At 43.9% G+C, this 18,312-nt stretch overlaps 1 protein-coding gene across 1 annotated transcript; it reads left to right on the forward strand.

Moving 5' to 3' along the window:
* Positions 1-14,342: 14,342 nt before the first annotated feature.
* LOC147887974 (pentatricopeptide repeat-containing protein At2g13600-like) lies at positions 14,343-17,250 on the forward strand. The gene is made up of 2 exons (XM_087393484.1): positions 14,343-14,731; positions 14,819-17,250. Exon 2 carries the CDS (start codon positions 15,018-15,020, stop codon positions 16,770-16,772), a length of 1,755 nt encoding a protein of 584 aa, XP_087249610.1. The 5' UTR covers positions 14,343-14,731; positions 14,819-15,017; the 3' UTR covers positions 16,773-17,250.
* The last annotated feature ends 1,062 nt before the right edge of the window (positions 17,251-18,312 follow it).

Genomic DNA, 18,312 nt, shown 5'->3' on the forward strand with positions numbered 1-18,312 from the left:
TTCATCGATCCACTCTGGTAGAGTCAATGGCAAAGAAACCCCATTGATGTCTCTCCTAGCTATAGCATTGGGACCATTGTAGATAGCTTTGAACCATTTGACATCAAGAATGAAAATACTAAATCATCTAAAATCATCTTCACAGATGTCAAGTATGGTCCCACAATAATCTAACTACAAGGAGAGAAGATTGGTATCATAAGCACTTGCTCGGCTATCATGTACAAAGTTAGCCATGGCTCCACAATATGTGACTCTCCTTGAATCGATGCGTTCCACATGAAAATTCTATATATGTGCACTATATTTTTTGTACTACAAAAGAACATGCTTACAACAATGAGGATGCATTGTGTAGCGATTGTGATCATAAATACCCAAATTAAGCAGAATGGTAAAAAAATTACATGTGGCACCGACTGTAAGCTCCCGAGTTATGTCCTCTCCATCATCTTCGGCTTCACAAAGAGCTTCTTATAGCCAATCACAAGACATGTGTCTAGGGAGAAGAGCAAGGTCTAGTGGATGTGGCACCCTTCGCTCGTACATGACTCTAAATCTTGCCCTCTCATTTATTCTTTTTGCTTTTGCCTCTTCATATCTCTCCACCCATATTTGCATCTTGGGACTATTGAGGATACAAAACTTATTGAATTCTCTCTTTGCTCTTCATTCATCTTTCTTTCAACTCCTTTACCTTGGGGAACCTCTGCAATGACACAATCATCTTCCTTAACATTCCAAGCATGTGGCATATAGGGATCCATGGATGTAAGAAACCCTGTGAAGTATACTAATGACTCTTGCACAAGCCATCCATCCCTCCACCATTCTTGCTTCGGGTCTAGCTCTTTGCCTTACAAATCCCTTCAAAGTTTTCATAAACCATTCAAGATAAAACATCCAACAACTATGAACGGTTCCTACAATGGCGGCCTCATCAACTACGTGTACAAGCAAGTGCACCTGAGTCATCATAATTCTTAAGGGAAAGTGCTTCTCAAGCAAGCACACAGCTTCCATGGACTCCACCTTATCCCTCTCAATGCTCGATATAGAGATCTCTTTTTGTGAGACCCACCTATTCCACCTGCACTTGTAGTAGATAGCTTTTCTAACATCTTTTGATAAGCATCATTTCACTGTAATTTGGAGGATAAACTCCCCAAGCAACAAAGGAGTTATAACAATGTGTCACAAGCATATAAACTACACAAAAGCATCACAATCTCAGTTCTACTCTTCTTTCAAGCACAAGCAAGACCTTGTGCCAATCATGGGATTTGAGGCCACTAAGCTTATTGTCCTTTGTAAACGCTCCCCTCAGGCAATGCATGTGTCCCATGGGTGTCTGAAAAGATGCAATGTCTGCCTTCACCAATCATCGAATGATTGTGCTATGAACTGTGTGAGGGGGTGCACCTCAAGAATTTCATAGAGGTAGAGGTGGGAGCCCTCAAGCTATCGCTTCCAATGGTGCATTAGCACACTATCTCATAGCTCTTCAAAGGACTGCAAGTCCAGGCACCAATGAACATCTTCAAGGGGAGAAACTGGTAGAGATGGCGGAGCTTCGTCATCTGCAAGTGGCATGGGCTCTGGCTCTGTGGGGCCTGCAGAGGTTGCGGCATCGGTGATTTGTACAAAATGTGCTGCTTTGAGCAGTGTGTTGAAGGCTTCATCAAGGAGGTCGACCGGAGCGTTGGAGGAGATGGACTGGGGGTCCGTGCTATGCGGTGGTGGTGTTGGAGGCATTAGACAAGTACTCGGGTAGTGTTGTCTGAGGGAGAGGAGGTTGGATGGCTTATTGGGTGGGTTAGGCGGGATCTAGGGGAGGCGGTAATGGAATATCTGCAAGGGGCATGGTATTAAAGAGGGTGACTGCATTTTTTCCCTCATCCTCGGTTATTTCCTCAAGGTATGCTACGTGAATTGTTTCAAAATTGCTCACCAAGGACTCAAGTGAGTCTTGGATTATTATTCCGAGGGGTTGGTAGGTGGTGGACTGGTAGGCCGCAAGGTGTGTTTGAGTTTGGACTGCTGAGGCTTGGCCATAGGTCTGCATCCAATTTATGTTTGCATACAGACTTTTGGGAGTGCAGACCCATGGCGTGAGTTCCTCGGGCTTTGCGAGTTGCATCACCTCATCATTCGTAGGATAATTAAGGGACTCAATGAGATGATGTGGCACCAGGCTTGAAAATTAAGAAGAATGGGATGGGCAGATAGGGTTTGGATATGAGAGGGATGGAGAAGAGATAGGGAAGTGGGCCGAAGGTCAAGAGAGAAATATGACGGCTTAGATGGGTCGACAGTCGTCGGGATTACGACAAATAATAGTTTGGAGGGCGTTAGGCAGAAGTGGAGTAGTGAGGTCTAGGTGGAAGATGAGGTTTTCTGCACACAGTGCATCAACGTGCATTTGTAGGGTTTGGGTGATGGTGCATGGTGCAAGTGTGTACGTGGCTAATTGTGCAGACACCTCCCTGTACATCCTAAACTCTTGCTACTCTTGGTCTTCCAACCTTGACTAGCCCGTGACGCGCTAGCTTTCGATTTCTTCTTGGAGGGAAACCATGAGGTTCCTTTCTTGTGCCAAGAGATCCTATAAGGAGTGGATCTGTTGGTCATGGTACTCTTGTGAGCGGTCGTACCGCTACTCTACCTCTACTTGCTACTCTAGCATCGTGCGCAGGACTAATTCTGCCTCGTCCACTTGGTCCAGGACCAAGGATTCAATGGTGGTGACATCGTCCTTGACCTTCGTAAGAGTGACGAGCTCGAGCTCTTCCACCTTGGCTAGGTATTCTTCAGCTCGATTTAGTGCGGCATGGCCCGTTGCTTGAGCTGCGAGACCATTGTCGACTGGCTTTCATGCACAGAGAGATGGGCTTGGATGAGATTGGAGGAGAGTTGTGAGGCTTACTCCTACATCCGGTGCAGTTTGGGATGGTGAGACAACCTAGTGGGGTATCGTGATCGTGATATCTAGCGCTGTACTCTTTGGTGACGGTCGACGAATATTTTGGCGATGGTGGGTGCTATAATAGATTGGCGAGATGGTTGGCGGGGTAGTGACTGTGTCAAAGAGGGAAAGGGAAAGGAAGGAAGGAGTGGGGTTGGGGAAAATGTGGTGACTGAGTGGAGTGCCCTTGTGCGGTGCAACGTGAGGGCAAGGTCAGCGTGCAAGTGCATGAATGCTTGTAAAAATGTAAGAATGGACTCTAATCACCTGGTGCTGACCATGAGTGCATGTGCGATGTGTTCAGTAGGGACTAATGGGTTACAGGTGCATCGGATGAGATGCCTACCGTACTGACCCACCTAGACCTAGATGCGATGATTATGATGAGTGCGGTGTAGGTAGGCACCATACTATAGCATAGAGAGTAAGGAGCCATGTAGAGTATGTGTCCAACTTGTTCTTTACCTTGGATGCTAGGGGTATCTTTGCGTCGGACTCCGTTGTTGTTGCGAGGTTCGACTTCCTTAGAGATGTGAGCTTTTGTGAGCCTACCTATGGGGCCAGTCCTTGCTTGTGTGAGTAGGGTGATGCCCTTACCTTCGAGTGTCCGTCCCGAGGGAGAGGTTCTTGTGTGACTCTTTGTGGGCTGGAATTTCGTTCTTGCAGAGTTCCTCGACTGGTGGTGGCGATACTTGTGTTAAGTCAGACCGCTCGTGGCACAAGTGCATATTTGCTACCTTGAGGCTTGTGGTGATGTATCTCAAGAAGACACAGGTTCTTATGGTGCTTCCTTCAATTCCTTCGGGGTTTGCCCTGTCTTTTTCTGGATCCAAGCTACTTTCTTGCCTTGGCTGCCAAAGCGGGCGGTGTTGCTCGAATGGTTGGCAATGCATGGTAGTGGATGAGGTGGAAGCACTAGGCGTGGCTTTCTCCGAGTAGTAGATGGGTTCAGAGGAAACTTTCTTGGGGCGACTGGAGCTACCGTCACTGTTTCAGTGTTCTTTAGGTGTCAGTCGTCACGATCGAAGTGACGTTGGGCATAGAGGATAGCATCTTGTACCTGCAGCTCTCGAATTTGTTGGGCGGAGGATGGTGGCATTGATCGGGCGTGCAATGGCATTGGTTTACCATTGCGGTGAGCTTTCTTCTTATTTTGAGTTGGGCCCTTGACCGGGGTGTTGGTGGAGGCTGGGGCTTCTAATTGGTCGTGCTGCATTGCTTCACTATCGTGGATCGGCAAGGTCAGGGCTGAAGAGGGGGGGCTTGGTCTGCACAGTGGGACAACTGCCATTTGGCCACCATTGGTAAGCAAAGTAGTTCGGGTGCACCAGTTGATTTGACAGTTGATGGCGTAGCACCACGTTCTTCTTAGAATAATTTGCTCTTCGATGGTTTCTGTAGGGAGAACATAAAAGCGTATATCCATAGCTTGGCAAATAACCATTAGACTTAGATTTACATAACCCAAAGTTTTTAGAATTTGGCCATTTATAGCTCTTCTTGAGACAACAGTGAGGGTTAGGGGTACTTGTAGCTTTTCCCATACCTCTCGAGAGATGAAGTTGTGGCTCGCTCCTGGGTCCATGAGTGCTTTGATGTGCATGCATGGGACTTGTAGCTAAACAAGCAACCTGGCTGGCTCTACTATTAGCTCATCTGTTAGTTGCATCTATTCAATCATTGCCTTAAGCAGGGTCATTTGTCTACACTATTGGATCTTAGCATTATAGATTCTGGCTTACTTGATGGCCTGGCACTTCATCATGACCACCTCTGCCTTAAGTTCCTTTTCTCTATGCACAGCTTGAAGGGTGGGGAGAGTGAGTAGTCCGTAATATCTTTTTAACTTGATTCCATTTAGGTAGCCATCCATTTCTATTCCATCAAGGGTGGCTATTCGGCATGACCCTTGAGGAGTGATCTCAACCACATGGTAAGGACTTATACCTTGGTATTTAAGCTTAGGTTTGGTATTGCTGACATTGTATAGGAGTACCAAGTCTCCTTCCGCCAAGTCCTTGTTCTTGAGGTTGCAGTTGAACCACTTCTTACATCAGGTCTTTTCTACTCGAAGAGAGTAGGCTACACATGACCTTGTCTCTTCTAACTTTTCGAGGTCGACTAGCTGTTTAGCTAGCGTGTTTTTTGTGAGTCTTTCTTTTATGGCAAGACGGAGGCTAGGCACTACATACTCCATTGGCATTACTGCCTCTACCCCAAAGGCTAACTTGAAGGGGGTACAATGTGTTGCCCCTTTGTAGGAGGTTCTGTAGGCCCATAACACTGCTATGAGCATATGCACCCAGTCAGTACGATTGGCTTCTACCGTACATGTGATAATCTTACAGTATGTTTTGTTGGAGCTTTCAGCCAAGCCATTCACTCTAGGGTAGTATGGCGTTGACTTTCTATGATTGATCATAAACTCACTTGTCTGGATTGCTATGGTTTCATTGAGGAAGTGTGTCCCTCGATCGCTATGACTAACTCCAACGGGCATCCAAACCACGTAATGACTTGTTCATATAAGAATTTGGTGATGGATCTTGCATCATCCCTTACTGTGGCTCATCCTTCTACCCACTTAATGAAGTAGTCGATGGTCAGGATGATGTATCATGCCCCTATCCCCTTAGCTGTTGGGCTTATGGGACCAATCAAATCGATGCCCCATTTTTCAAAGGGTTGGTCAGCCAGGATTCCTGTCAGGGGCATCATGTCTACCTTGTGTGGGATTTGGATACGCTGGCATGGGTCACATTGTTTGAAGAATTCGACCGCGTCTCTAAAGAGTGTTGGCCACAAGAGACCAGCTTGCAGCACTTTATATGCTGTAACATCAGTGGTGGCAAAATGACCTCCTGTGATTCCTCAGTGGGCTTCTTCAAGCACCTCAATGTATTCGTGTTCGCACACGCATCTTTGCAATATACCATCCTTGCCCATGCAGTATAGTTGGCCTACAATCAGCTGATAGGGTTTGGTGTCCTTAATGAGTTTACAGGCTCTATCCTTCTTAAGGTCCTGTTCTAGGGGTAGTTTGTTGGCCATGTGGTGGCCGATTTTGGTGGCCCATTCTGGAATGACGTCGAGGAAGAAGAGGGAAGCGTCGGGGAGATCATCATCTACTCCTGTCGGGGCCTCACCATTCGGGATCCTCGATAAGTGGTCGGCTAGAACATGGGTTTTGCCCTTACGTACAATGACTGTGAGTCGAATTCTAGTAGCATCAACATCCATCTAGTGATGCGTCCCATCATGCAAGGTTTATTGACCAAGTACAGCAATGCTTGATGGTCCATGAAGAAGACAAACTTGTTAGCTAACAAGTAGTGCCTGAACTTCCTTACTGCATAGACCATGGCGAGGCCCTCTCTCTCAGTGGTGGTGTAGTTAACCTCAGCCTCATTTAGTTGATGGCTTGCAAAGTATACCGGGTAATCCAAATTATGCTCCCCGAGTTGGCCTAACACACATCCAATGGCAAAGCTAGAGGCATCAATGTGGATGTGGAATATTAAATTCCAGTCGGGAGACCTCAACACTGGTGCAGTGGCTAGAGCTAGCTTGAGGGTTTCAAAGGATGTTTGGCATTCTTCGTTCCACTCAAAGGATACTAGCAATTTGTCTAATGGGCAGGCTATGTTCGCATAGAACAAGATGAATCTTCGGTAATAGCCCGTATGACTGGTAAATCTTTGTACTCCCTTAGTGTTGGTGGGGGGCAGTAACTCCAAGATGAGTTTGATTTTATTGTGGTCCATACAGATTCCATTTCAAGACACTATGTGGCCCAGGATGACACCAAACTGGCACTTAAGGGGGTTGAGGGATATGTGGCACTTCTCGAGGACAAGCCTGAGATACTTCAGGTGGTCATCCCATTTTGAGTTCATGCAGGTATCATCTAAGAAGACTTCCATAAAGTCCCTTAGATATTCCTTGAATACCGTAATCATCATACATTGGAAGGCAGCAGGGGCATTGGTTAATCTGAATATCATCACCCTGGCTACATATACACCCCATTCGGTTGCGAAGGTGGTTTTGTGTTGATCTTGGGGGGCAATCGACACTTGGTTGTAACGTGAGAATCCATCTAGGAAGCCATACGCTTCCTTTCCAGTTACCCTTTCTAGAACATGTTCTGTGAATGGCAGGGGGTAGTGGTCATGCCTCATGGTAGCATTAACCTTCTTCAAATCCATGCATACTCTAATTTTTCCATTTTTCTTTAGGACTATCACAATGGATGATACCCAGTTTGTATGCTCGATCTCATAGATGGATCCTGCATCTATGAGTTTCTGGATTTCTTCTCACTATGAGTGCGTATTTAGGATTCATAGGGTAGGGGCGTTGCTGTACTGGCATGACATCATCCATCATGGGGATTGTATGTTGCACTATGGCAGTAGGTACTCCTTTCATGTCCGTGTATTTCTAGGCCATGCAGTCCTTATATTCCCATAGGAGAGCTGTTAGGGCATTCTCCTCATTGGGAGTGAGGTCATCAGTGAGACAAATACGGGTTGTGGGTCCTACCCTTCTGGGGCTAGGTTTACTTCCTTGACTGGGGCCGACCCATCATATCCTTGAGAACCATCCATTCGGGATATTTTGGCCTGTTAGTATAAGATCTTATGATCTTGAATAGTATAGGCCTTGTAGTGGGCTGGTACCTACCATAGGTCTTCTGTATCCTCAATCTCCTTCTCCTTTTCTGTCGGAGTAATGGACTTTTTGGCCTTAGCCTTGCCTTTGGATACAAGGGATTTGGGACCTAAAGGGGGCTCTTCCATTGTAGTTATAGAGCCGACGGGGGTGGTTACCCTACATACCGTGTTTCCCTAGTTAGAGGAGAATTCATGGTGAGCAGTTGTGGTGTCTATGTAGGACAACCAGTGAAGATTTGATTTTACCCTTACGGTTCCCTTGCTTACCTCTCAGGTTTGAGCATGTTAAAAATCCTTAGGGGGACCATTGGGGTCAGACCCTCGAGCTCCGGGGTGGTGATCTGAAACCCTACTCTTTTTGGGACATCTATATTGGCTAAGATGTGCATCCAGTTCTACAAGAATTCTGGCTCGAGGAGAGGTGCATACTAGAAGTCGTTAGAGTCCTCCTCATCCTCTTCATTGTCATAGGGTTGGAATAGTTTTATGGAGGTGGTTTGGGCAGTGGTGTCAGACTCTACAGCAAAGAGGTGTCCTTCCAATGGGTGAGCCTTATAGGTGTGTAGGTCCACTCTCATGATCTGCTCCTCGTACCAAGATTTGGTGTAGGCATGAGGCTTGGTTTTTTAAGGTTTTGCATACCCAAGAGGTTTGGAGACAGTTTAGTTTTTTAAAAACCCTAAAAATTTTCAAAGAATGAAAACTAAAGGTTTTTGAAATTGTTGCATATGCAAGAGGTGAGGTTGGGAGACATATTACTTTTTCCAAATTCTTGAAAATTTTCAAAGAAGGAAAACAAAAGATTTTTGAAATTGTTGGATAGGTAAGAGAGGAGGCAACTGACCTTTTTTGAAAGAAAGCAAACAAACCCTTTTTGAAGTTGTTGCATATGCAAATAGTGGAAAGACATTTCACCTTGGTGCAACATCTTAAGATGCAAAGTGGATTAGCATGATGACAAAATGATGTGTGGAGTGAAAGGTTGTGCTACTCATAGTCTTAACCTAAAAACATGTTCCAAAAAGCATAAACCTCAATTTAACCAAGTACCCCTTATATATTCTTGAGTTCTTGCTATTCTCCTCATTCTCACAAAAACCCATCACGCCCTCTAAATCACTTCAACATTTGAGGGGAGGAGGTTTTGATAGAGGGGGACAAATTCCCCCTCTCCCATCGAGACCTAGTGCATCCACAAGCTCACCCCCTACTTGTGTGGCAACAATTGAGGAGAGGCGGAAATGGGGTTTGTCCCCTCCTCCCTTGGGACCTATTGACATGCAATATGTTAGGATGGGTAAGAAAGTGAGGCCCGTGTTCCCACTCTATCCCCTCTACCCATCCTCCCCTTAGACCTATTGTGTATGCAACAAGGGGGGGCGATGGCCCCTTATTGAGCACACATGTTGCGAGAGGAGGATTAGAGTCATTAGTTGTGCCCACCTCTATCCCCCCCTCCCCCTTCTCCTTTGAGTCAGCTCTGGTGACCCCCTCTCCACCCTTTCCCTCTGACCCCCTCCTCAAACACTCCTTTATAGCCTCTCTCCCCACAAAGACCCCCCCCCCTCCTCCCCCCAACCCTCCCTCTCCACCCTGCCTCTTCCCCCTCTTGACCCTCCTCTTCTCTCCCTATGTCCCTTGTCTCCTCTCTCATTTCCTTCCCCTCCATCCTCGTCTCTCACTTCCCTGATTGCCGCTTGCCAAAAAGTATTAATAAAAATAAAATACTTTTATATTAATAACAATTTAATATATATTACTTTAATATATTTTTATTAATTTGAATTGAAATATAAATAATTTTTTTTGTTAATTTAAATTCAAAAAGATTAAATTAATGTAACTTTTTATTTTATGAAGGAAAGGTTTGGAGGAACACAATGTAGAGTGTAACTAAATTAAGTGAATTTGCACAAAACCATGGCAATGACCCAAGCTTCCCAAGTTGTTAAGGTCAATGGGAAATTATTAATCAAGGATGGCACATATTGGGGCAAAACATAAAGTTATATTTGTTGATCACGGTAGGAAAGTCTCAACCTCAAAATATAGTGCAAAGGTAGTAAAAAATGTTGGCACAATCATGGAGATATATCTGTTGGCACAATCATGGAGATATATCTCGAAGCTAATGTTTTATGAAAGCACTTTGCAAAATAAGAACAATGAAGATGTGTACTATAAGTTATCTTACCATTGATTAAGAAGTATTTCTTGAAGCCAATGCCAAATCAACAGGATCTCCACAAGTACTTCATGCCTTGGAGCCTTTGAGGTATATATGGGGTGCATTACCAAGTGTTGATGGTAATGTTGTACCTGAAGCATCTTAGGTTGAACCCATTCAAACACAAGCTCCAACAAGTGTTGTATATGCAAGATCGTAGGTTAACCCATCCAAATCAAATCTTCAACAATCGTTGTACACACCACATCTCAAGATATACCCCTCTAAAAACAAGCTCCAACAAGTGTCATAGTACTTGCAACATCTTAAGATGTAACTAACATAGGGTTATGCGAAGGAGATGCTCTAAGATAGGTTTAATCGTGATGCCTATCTACAAACAAGATCTTCATGAAGGTAGATGAGCGTTTTGCACAAAACCTTTATGAAGATTTCGAGGACAAGCAAAATGCCATCTACAAGCAACGTCACGTTACATCTTATGATGTTTAGAGGTGATGATCCTCTACTGATTGATCTTAGATTTTGAAAGTGTAGAGACTTTTTCCAAGCCTTTTAAGGCTTTAAAACATACTTTGTTAAGTTGCATAGTATCAAAGTACATAGATGTGGGGGTGACCTAGCAAAGAAATACAAGTTCTCAAAAAACAGGTTCTTTGAGCGATGGAAATCTGAGCCCATTGGTGGGAAACATTTTTGTGAAGCATGTAGAATTGACTTGGATGAAGTGCAAAAGGGAAACTTGCTAGGTGGTGAACCCATGGCAAAGATTTCTAGGTTCATCACTTTATGTATGCGTATTCAAGATGATTCTAACTATATTCTTGAATCTCAAGTATGAGATTCTCAAGTTCAATCCATAAATGGTACCCTAATAAATGTTTTTGGCTCTTTAATGATGAATGATTCAATGGGAAATCACCTTGTGCCTTGCAAGTTTTTTGTAACACCTACAGGTACATATCTTAATAGAAGCAGCAGTGCTTGGTAAAAGTTAGATCCAAGCCTCAAATTGATTGAAATGAAAGGTCAACCACATTGAAGACTAAGGATAACACCTCCATAGTGTTGTTTGTGAAGACTTTCAAATATTTTCATAAAGACAAGGGATTTGTGGGTCAGGTGTGGCAAACCACTACCAACAAAGGGCAAGAGACCTATAGTTGAATTTTTGGCACATTAGGGGAAACTTTATTAATGCTTGAAGGGTGCTATGAGAGATGTCCAACTAAGCCTAGGATTTGAACACTATCATTGCAAGATACAAAGATTATGGATGCAAAGAAGGTATGCCAGAAGATCTTAAATGGCGAATGCTTCTTTGGTAAGAAGATGAAGCATAGCCACAATGAAGAAAGGGCACCCATATGGTCAAAGATGAAGGTTCTTGCTTAGGGGAAGTGGTCCTCCACTCGAAATTCCATCAAATTTTCTTGAGCTCTTATTTAAATGAAAAGAAAAGCCGATCAATAAAGTCAATGTGTCATGCATGGGCTATCAAAAGCCAAAGCATCCCTCCCTAATAAAAGATATGGTAAACTCCGATTTAATGATAAGCATCCCTCCCTAATAAAAGATATGGTAAGCTCTGATTTAATGGATAGAGGGATGCTAGCACTATGTTAAATTTGTTTCATTGCTGAAACATTTCATTCTCTCACTAGACTCTCTCTCTCTCTCTCTCTCTCTCTCTCTCTCTCACACACACACACACACACACACACACACGCGCGCGCGCGCGTGCACCCCCCCCCACACACATGTCCTCAATGTATAATTTTTTGCCTTTGGTCTTTTGCATAAAGCAAGAGCACAACTAACAGTGCATCTACTTATAGAAGAAAATCTAAAGCCACAACCACCAATGCATCCACCTATAGAAGAAAGTCCAAAATGTAAAGCATGGTTGAATCTGGATGAGCTTTTCAAAACCATCTAAAGTTAGTGATTTGAATTATCCCATCTAGCTTCATGCTTCGTAATCTCTTCTTTAATATTAGCTTTGCTCCAAAGTCCACAATAACCTCTACTTGGATGTCTGCATTTCACTTTGAACCAAATCCTTAATCGTGGAAACTAACTAAAGGGTAAGTAGGGAAGCTTTGCAAGACTTTACAACCTCATCAATTACTTCTTGCGTACTAGGTCCTTCAAGAACCTAGATTCAAGCAAATAACATCTGCCAATTGTGCCTTCATCTCTCTCACTTGATCTTGTCGAAAGAAAATATGTTCATGGTATCCAATAATGGGGTGGCCAAAAAGACCTCCTCTCTCATATATATGTGTGTAAGGAGAGGGTGTTCCAGCTACAACCATGGCATATCTCATCCTACTGGAAGGGGCTGCCAGAGTTGAGGAGTTTTTGAAGAAGAGGAGGAGGAAGAGAGTTTGGGCCACTCTTTACTTGCCATTTCTCTTGTTATCCCTTGGTTGCACTCACCCCCCTAAGTGAGCTGGGGTTTCAGCCCAAGTAGGGGTTCACCCCTTAGATGGGAACCCTTCGACCTGCTATTGACAAGACCTAGGGCTACGAGAGGGCTACGGAGAGAGCTGGCGGAGAGTTACAAAGGGGTTATGATATATATGGTGAAAGGTATAAGAGAGCTACGGGAGGCCTACAACACACTTACGAGCCTCACGAGCCAGCACTCCCCATGAAGCTAGAAACAAATGCATGTCGTCTATCATGGTTTGCTACATATTCACTCTAATGGGTGTCTTCAGAGGGAACAATTATGGCATGGAGGGGAGGGGAGTGGGCTGCCATGAAGGGTGGAGAACGTCCAAAGGATCCATTTTCTTGCTAGAATCATCCCATAACTAAACAGCCAGTGGAAGACACAAGGAGAGAGATTTCTTACATGAATCAATCGCCTCCAAATGTTTTGTAGCAATTCATCGAGGAAAGCAAATTTGGAGTGTACCTAGTGTAATGGTTGATGCTCGCAAAAAATCCATAAATCCTACCTGTGATTTAATTTCTTATGAGGTTAAGGAGGACTATCAAGCATCCACATTCAGGTGTGTGGAGTCACGGTAATCTCCAAACATGAGTGAGTGTAGAAACTTGCAAAGATGTCACACTTCAAAGGACCATAGACCATTGAAACCTTCAAAGATGATGCATTTTAAAGGAGGATATGGCATGGAAACCTTCAAAGACAATCCAATCCAAAGGACCATAGGGTAGAAAAGTATGTCTAAGGGCCACATTGAGCAAAGAATGCAAGCATGGAATCATCCTAGACTCTAGTTCCTACTGCTGCTTTCTACTAGCCCAATTCAAATTCCAGAGCTTTGCACTTTTGCTTTTTCTTCACTAGAATTTGCCTTGGTGGGGCTATTATATGAGAAGAATTTAGTAAGAGTGCAAGTAGAAAAATAGGCAGAAAGGGAGGAAGAAATTCGAGCTTGGAGGAAGGTGATTGAATAGACTTTTTTGCAGATAGAGATGGCTCCATTCTTAAAATTTTGACAATGAAAAGATAGCAGGTCTTCTGGGAGCCAATATGCCTAAGCCTGCATAGCCCTCTGCTACTATAAGAGTGGCTCCTTGAGCGTGTTTTAGGTCCTTGGATTCCTTAAAGCATGTCTTTACATATGCAACATTGTCTTTTCTGCCATTGCACTGCAAAATGAAATGGGACATCAAACAAGCGTAGCACTATCGCTACGATTTCTTAGAAAAGAAGCCCTACACGATCCTTTTTTTTTTTTTGGGCAAAGAAAAGAACCTTGGCTAAATTTGTGCACACAGTGAGATGAGAACTGTGTCCCTCATGGCATCTTGTAATTTGATCTTCCACATACCTTTCTCACTCAGGGAGGTATAGTCATCGATGCCCCTTTGATTTACACATCCGTTGGCCTTTGCAAAAATGGGAAAACACATGACTCTCATCAATCGTTACATCATGTGTGGCTGGCTGAAATCCATCTGAGCTTTCAAAGATAGCAGAGACCAAGAATCCATTTGGGCTTTCCAAGATGATAGGTACCAGGATATATTTGTGAGACCATGATATTGAGAATTGATATGCACACATTCCCATGTTTGCCATGAGTTGAATGCCCTCCTGCATCATGACCCTCATTGTCTAGTTACATCTATGATTCCATTCCAATGTTTACAGCCACCACAAAGACTCTAATCTCTAAAAGTTCCACATCTCCTTCTAAAAGGGAGAAAAGTCTAAAGCATGCCTAGAATCTAGTGTGCTGAGCAGGGGGAGTATCGAGTATCGATGTTACTGAAGTCTTATATATGGCCTGTCAATGATTACAGGCTAAGCTTGGATGATTCTAAGGGAAAGCAAATTCTTGAAAAATCTAGACAAGGTGCAAGTTAGAGCAACTCCTCGCGTGAGCTAGCAGGGCTATCCCAGCTTTGCTAGAGCTTGTTTTCAAGTCCCCATGAGCTTGGATGCCTGCTGGACATAGCATTTGATTGCCAACCCAGCCTTCCCAAAATCCTCATCTCCAGCCCAGCCTTGGGCTGCTAGACTGGAAGAACTGGTTTCAGGCTGCATTAAATGCAATTTTGAGCTTCTGAAGAAACTCGATATACCAGTTTCTTGCACAGTGCCGACTGTGCAGCCGGTTCAGCAGGTGAACTTCATCATTTCCTGGCAGGATTTGACACAGGGGAACGCTCACACTGCAGGACTATGGTTGCTCACTGGGAGGCTCTCTTACCATCCGACATGCTAAAACATATGCCATGATTGGCTCTTCTGTCCTTGAAGCATGTAGCTATGCATGGAGGAAGCACTATCGAGAGTCTTCCATTTGATGGAAGCATTCTACTTCCATCAAATGCCATCCCTCCTCCTCCTCCTCCTCCTCTTTCGGATTAACCTATTCTTCTTGGCTTCAAAGTTCCAACCGTGGACATTGAAATGTGAGTTCTGCTTGATTTTCTCAGTTCAGTTCAGTTCATTTCGCATGTTGCATGTTTGTCTTCTCACTTTGCCAACTTCCTTGACAGGGCCATGTGCCATTGCTTTAGTTGCCTCCCCCACTCCTCCCCCTTTGAGCATCGTCGTCTACCGGCTCTTGGGTGTGTCTGCTGTTGCTTGTAGCAGACACACCCAAGAGCCCCAAATTTCAAGCAGAAACTCACCAAGAGGTCGCTATGGATAGACGGCTGGTAGAATCCAAGTTGGGTTAGAGCCACACTCCAGAAAATGGAGACTACCATGGCACCACTGCCAGAGCTTAGCTTAGAGGAGGCACTCGCTTCTTTGGAACGCATGCCCCATCCGCCTTCGGTTGAAAACTTGACATGCATCTTGCGCAAGTGCAGAAAACACAAAATTCCAGCGCATTCCCTGCGCTTGCATGCCCACCTGCGCAAAAGTGGGCTGGAAGCTCATACGTCTCTGGGGAACTACGTCGTCCCAATGCTGGTGGAAGTTGGAAGCATGCGTGATGCCCAGCAGGTTTTCGATAGAATGGTTGATCGGAATGAGTATTCCTGGACTTCTCTCATCACAGGTTATATTGAATGTGGGGAGTTACAGCATGCCTTCGTATTGCATCAAAAAATGCAGGACGATTGTGTACATCCAAGTGGGTATACGTTCGTGCCCTTATTAAAGGCTTGTGCCAGGCTGAAAGATAAAGAAAGAGGCCGACAAATACATGCTGAGATTGCGAGAATGGGTTTGTTGGAAAGAGATGCTTTTGTTGGTAGCACCTTGGTTGATATGTATGCCAAGTGTGGCTTGCTTGCAAAAGCACAGGAAGTGTTTGACAAACTTCCAGGTCGAGATGCAGTTTCTTGGAATGCACTCATCGCAGGGTATGCTGAACATGACCTTGGTCAGGAGGCTCTGAACTGTTTCGAGCAGATGCAATTGGAGGGTGTCTCACCAAGTGCGGTCACATTTATTTGCAGCTTGAAAGCTTGTGGCAGCATAGGAGCCATAGACAAGGGCCGAGAAATACATGCTGAGATTATGAGAATAGGGTTGTTGGAAAGAGATCCTTTTATTGGTAACACCTTGGTTGATATGTATGCCAAGTGTGGCTTGCTTGCAAAAGCACAGGAAGTGCTCGACAAACTTCCAATTCGAAATGCAGTCTCTTGGACTGCACTTATCGCAAGGTATGCTGAACATGACCTTGGTCAGGAGGCTCTGAACTGTTTCGAACAGATGCAATTAGAGGGCATCTCTCCTGATGCGGTCACATTTGTTTGTACCTTGAAATCTTGTGGCAGCATAGGAGCCATTGACAAGGGCCAAGAAATACATGCTGAGATTGCGAGAATGGGAATTTTGGAAAGAGATCCTTTTGTCGGTAACACCTTGGTTGATATGTATGCTAAATGTGGCTTGCTTGCAAACGCACAGGAAGTGTTCAACAAACTTCCAATTCAAGATGCAGTCTCATGGAATGCACTTATCGCAGGTTATGCCCAGCTAGCAGAGAGTGAAAAGGTTTTTCTTATGCTTGACAGAATGAGAGCAGAAGACATAAAACCAGATGAGGTCACATTCCTTAGCATTCTTACTGTATGCAGTCACACAGGTCTAGTGGAGAAGGGCCAGACATACTTTGAGTCCATGAGCAAAGACTATGGCATCACGCCAACTATTGAGCACCAGAATTGCATGGTTAATCTCCTTGGCCGTGCAGGCCAATTAGACAAGGCAGTACTGATGATAAAGAAGATGCCCTTAAATCCTAATCTCGTGTTGTGGCATACTATGTTGGGTGCTTGTCAGAAGTGGGGGAATGTGGAGCTTGGAAGGTGGGCCTTTGAACATGCATTGGACCTGGATAAAAAGGATGCTGCAGCTTATGTCTTGATGTCTAACATCTATGCAGATGCTCACATGGAGGAGGACGCTAAGCAGGTTGAGTTAATGAAATTAAAAGAAGAAAGCCAGGACAGAGGACTAATGTTGACTGAATTGTGCATTCATTTTTGGTAGGGGATACAGGACATTCCCAAAGCAATTATATATATTCAAAGCTATAAGGTCTTTCTTTAAAAATAAGGGAAGAAGGATATGTACCAGATTTGCATTGATTATCCCAGGACATACCTGGTAGCATTGATTATCCCAGGAAGTACCTGATAATCTCAAGGAATTTGAGTTATGTGGGCACAGTGAGAAGTTGGCTATCTCTTGTGCCCTGATTAATACACCAGAGGGGGTACCCATACATGTTGTAAAAAATCTTCAGGTTTGCAGACTGTCATTCGGCTACAGCACTTATATCTGAAGTAGAGCAGCAAACTATTATTGTCAGAGGTGCTAGCTGCTTTCATGTTTTCAAGAATGGAAAGTGTTCTTGTGGGGACTATTGATTATCTTGGTGTAACTATGGTAGTGTCTATTTCTCTTACTTGAAATGTTGATGCTAGCATGACAGAAACATAGGTGTAGCGGACTCAGACCAGGAGAATGAAAGGCGAAAAGTGAGTTGGGATCATGTGTGCTTCAGTGACTAAGGTTGTGACTTTCTCGAAATCCAGTCTCCTTGCCTCAAAATACATTTGATTTTCATGATTTTTGGGAGTGTGGTGTTTGCATTTTGTCTTATTACCGATTCGGGCCCATTATACAGAATTCCTTTGTCAAGTGGACAAAGTCTTCTGTGAGCTAGTTCTAGTATTTAAAGCGGACAAAGTTTTCTATGAGCTAGCTTGTTACTAAGGCTATTTATCTTGTATCTTCTTTTGCTTAAGAAGTTGTTATATCTACTGAGGCATGAGTCTTCGATAAAAGCTTTTATAACCTGATAATATGATGGAGAGTTTAAGGGTTGAAATAATACTGTTATTTATTTGTACTCCCATAGGTTGCTATATTCCTATGGATGGATTTGTGCAATGAGGTACTTTAGGTACCCTAAGTCCTACTAAGACATGTCCAAAGAACTTTAGCCATACCATTGAACAGAGATTTCCAGCAATATTACAATGGTATGGTTATGTAAACTAAGTTTACTTAGGTTAATCGAGATTAATCTAAGTAGGATGATCATAGCAATAATTCTTGTGATCATCCTACTTAGGTTAATCTAGTTACGCCAGTTTGGAGTTTCATACATAACCCAAGGCTTCATAATTAAAGTTTTGCTTCTGAGCTAACTCTCGTCACCATACAAAACTCTCTTCTCCCGTTTGGTCAACTTCCAATAGGCCTCAAGCTCAATAATTATGACACAATGATTAATTTGATTGTATGCTGTATAGATAGTAAGTCGGCAACCTCTTTTATTTGTGATCTACGAGGCTTGACATTGTCTATGCCACCGGGTTGCTCGGTTAGTTTAGGCATTGTCCCACACTCACACATTGAAATGCAGCAAAAAGGGCTCTAAGGCATGTACATGGTACTCTCACTTTTGGTTTGCATTATGCTTGAGATTGGGACTTTGACCTTCATGGGTACACAAACGATTATTGGTCAAGGACATTGATGACCGACGAACCGTTTTTGGCTATTGTTTCTCATTGAGTTC

The sequence above is a fragment of the Dipteris shenzhenensis genome, chromosome 22, assembly GCF_047967505.1.
Source record: "Dipteris shenzhenensis isolate YYH24624 ecotype China chromosome 22, Dip_SZ_1.0, whole genome shotgun sequence".
Classification (NCBI taxonomy): domain Eukaryota; kingdom Viridiplantae; phylum Streptophyta; class Polypodiopsida; order Gleicheniales; family Dipteridaceae; genus Dipteris; species Dipteris shenzhenensis.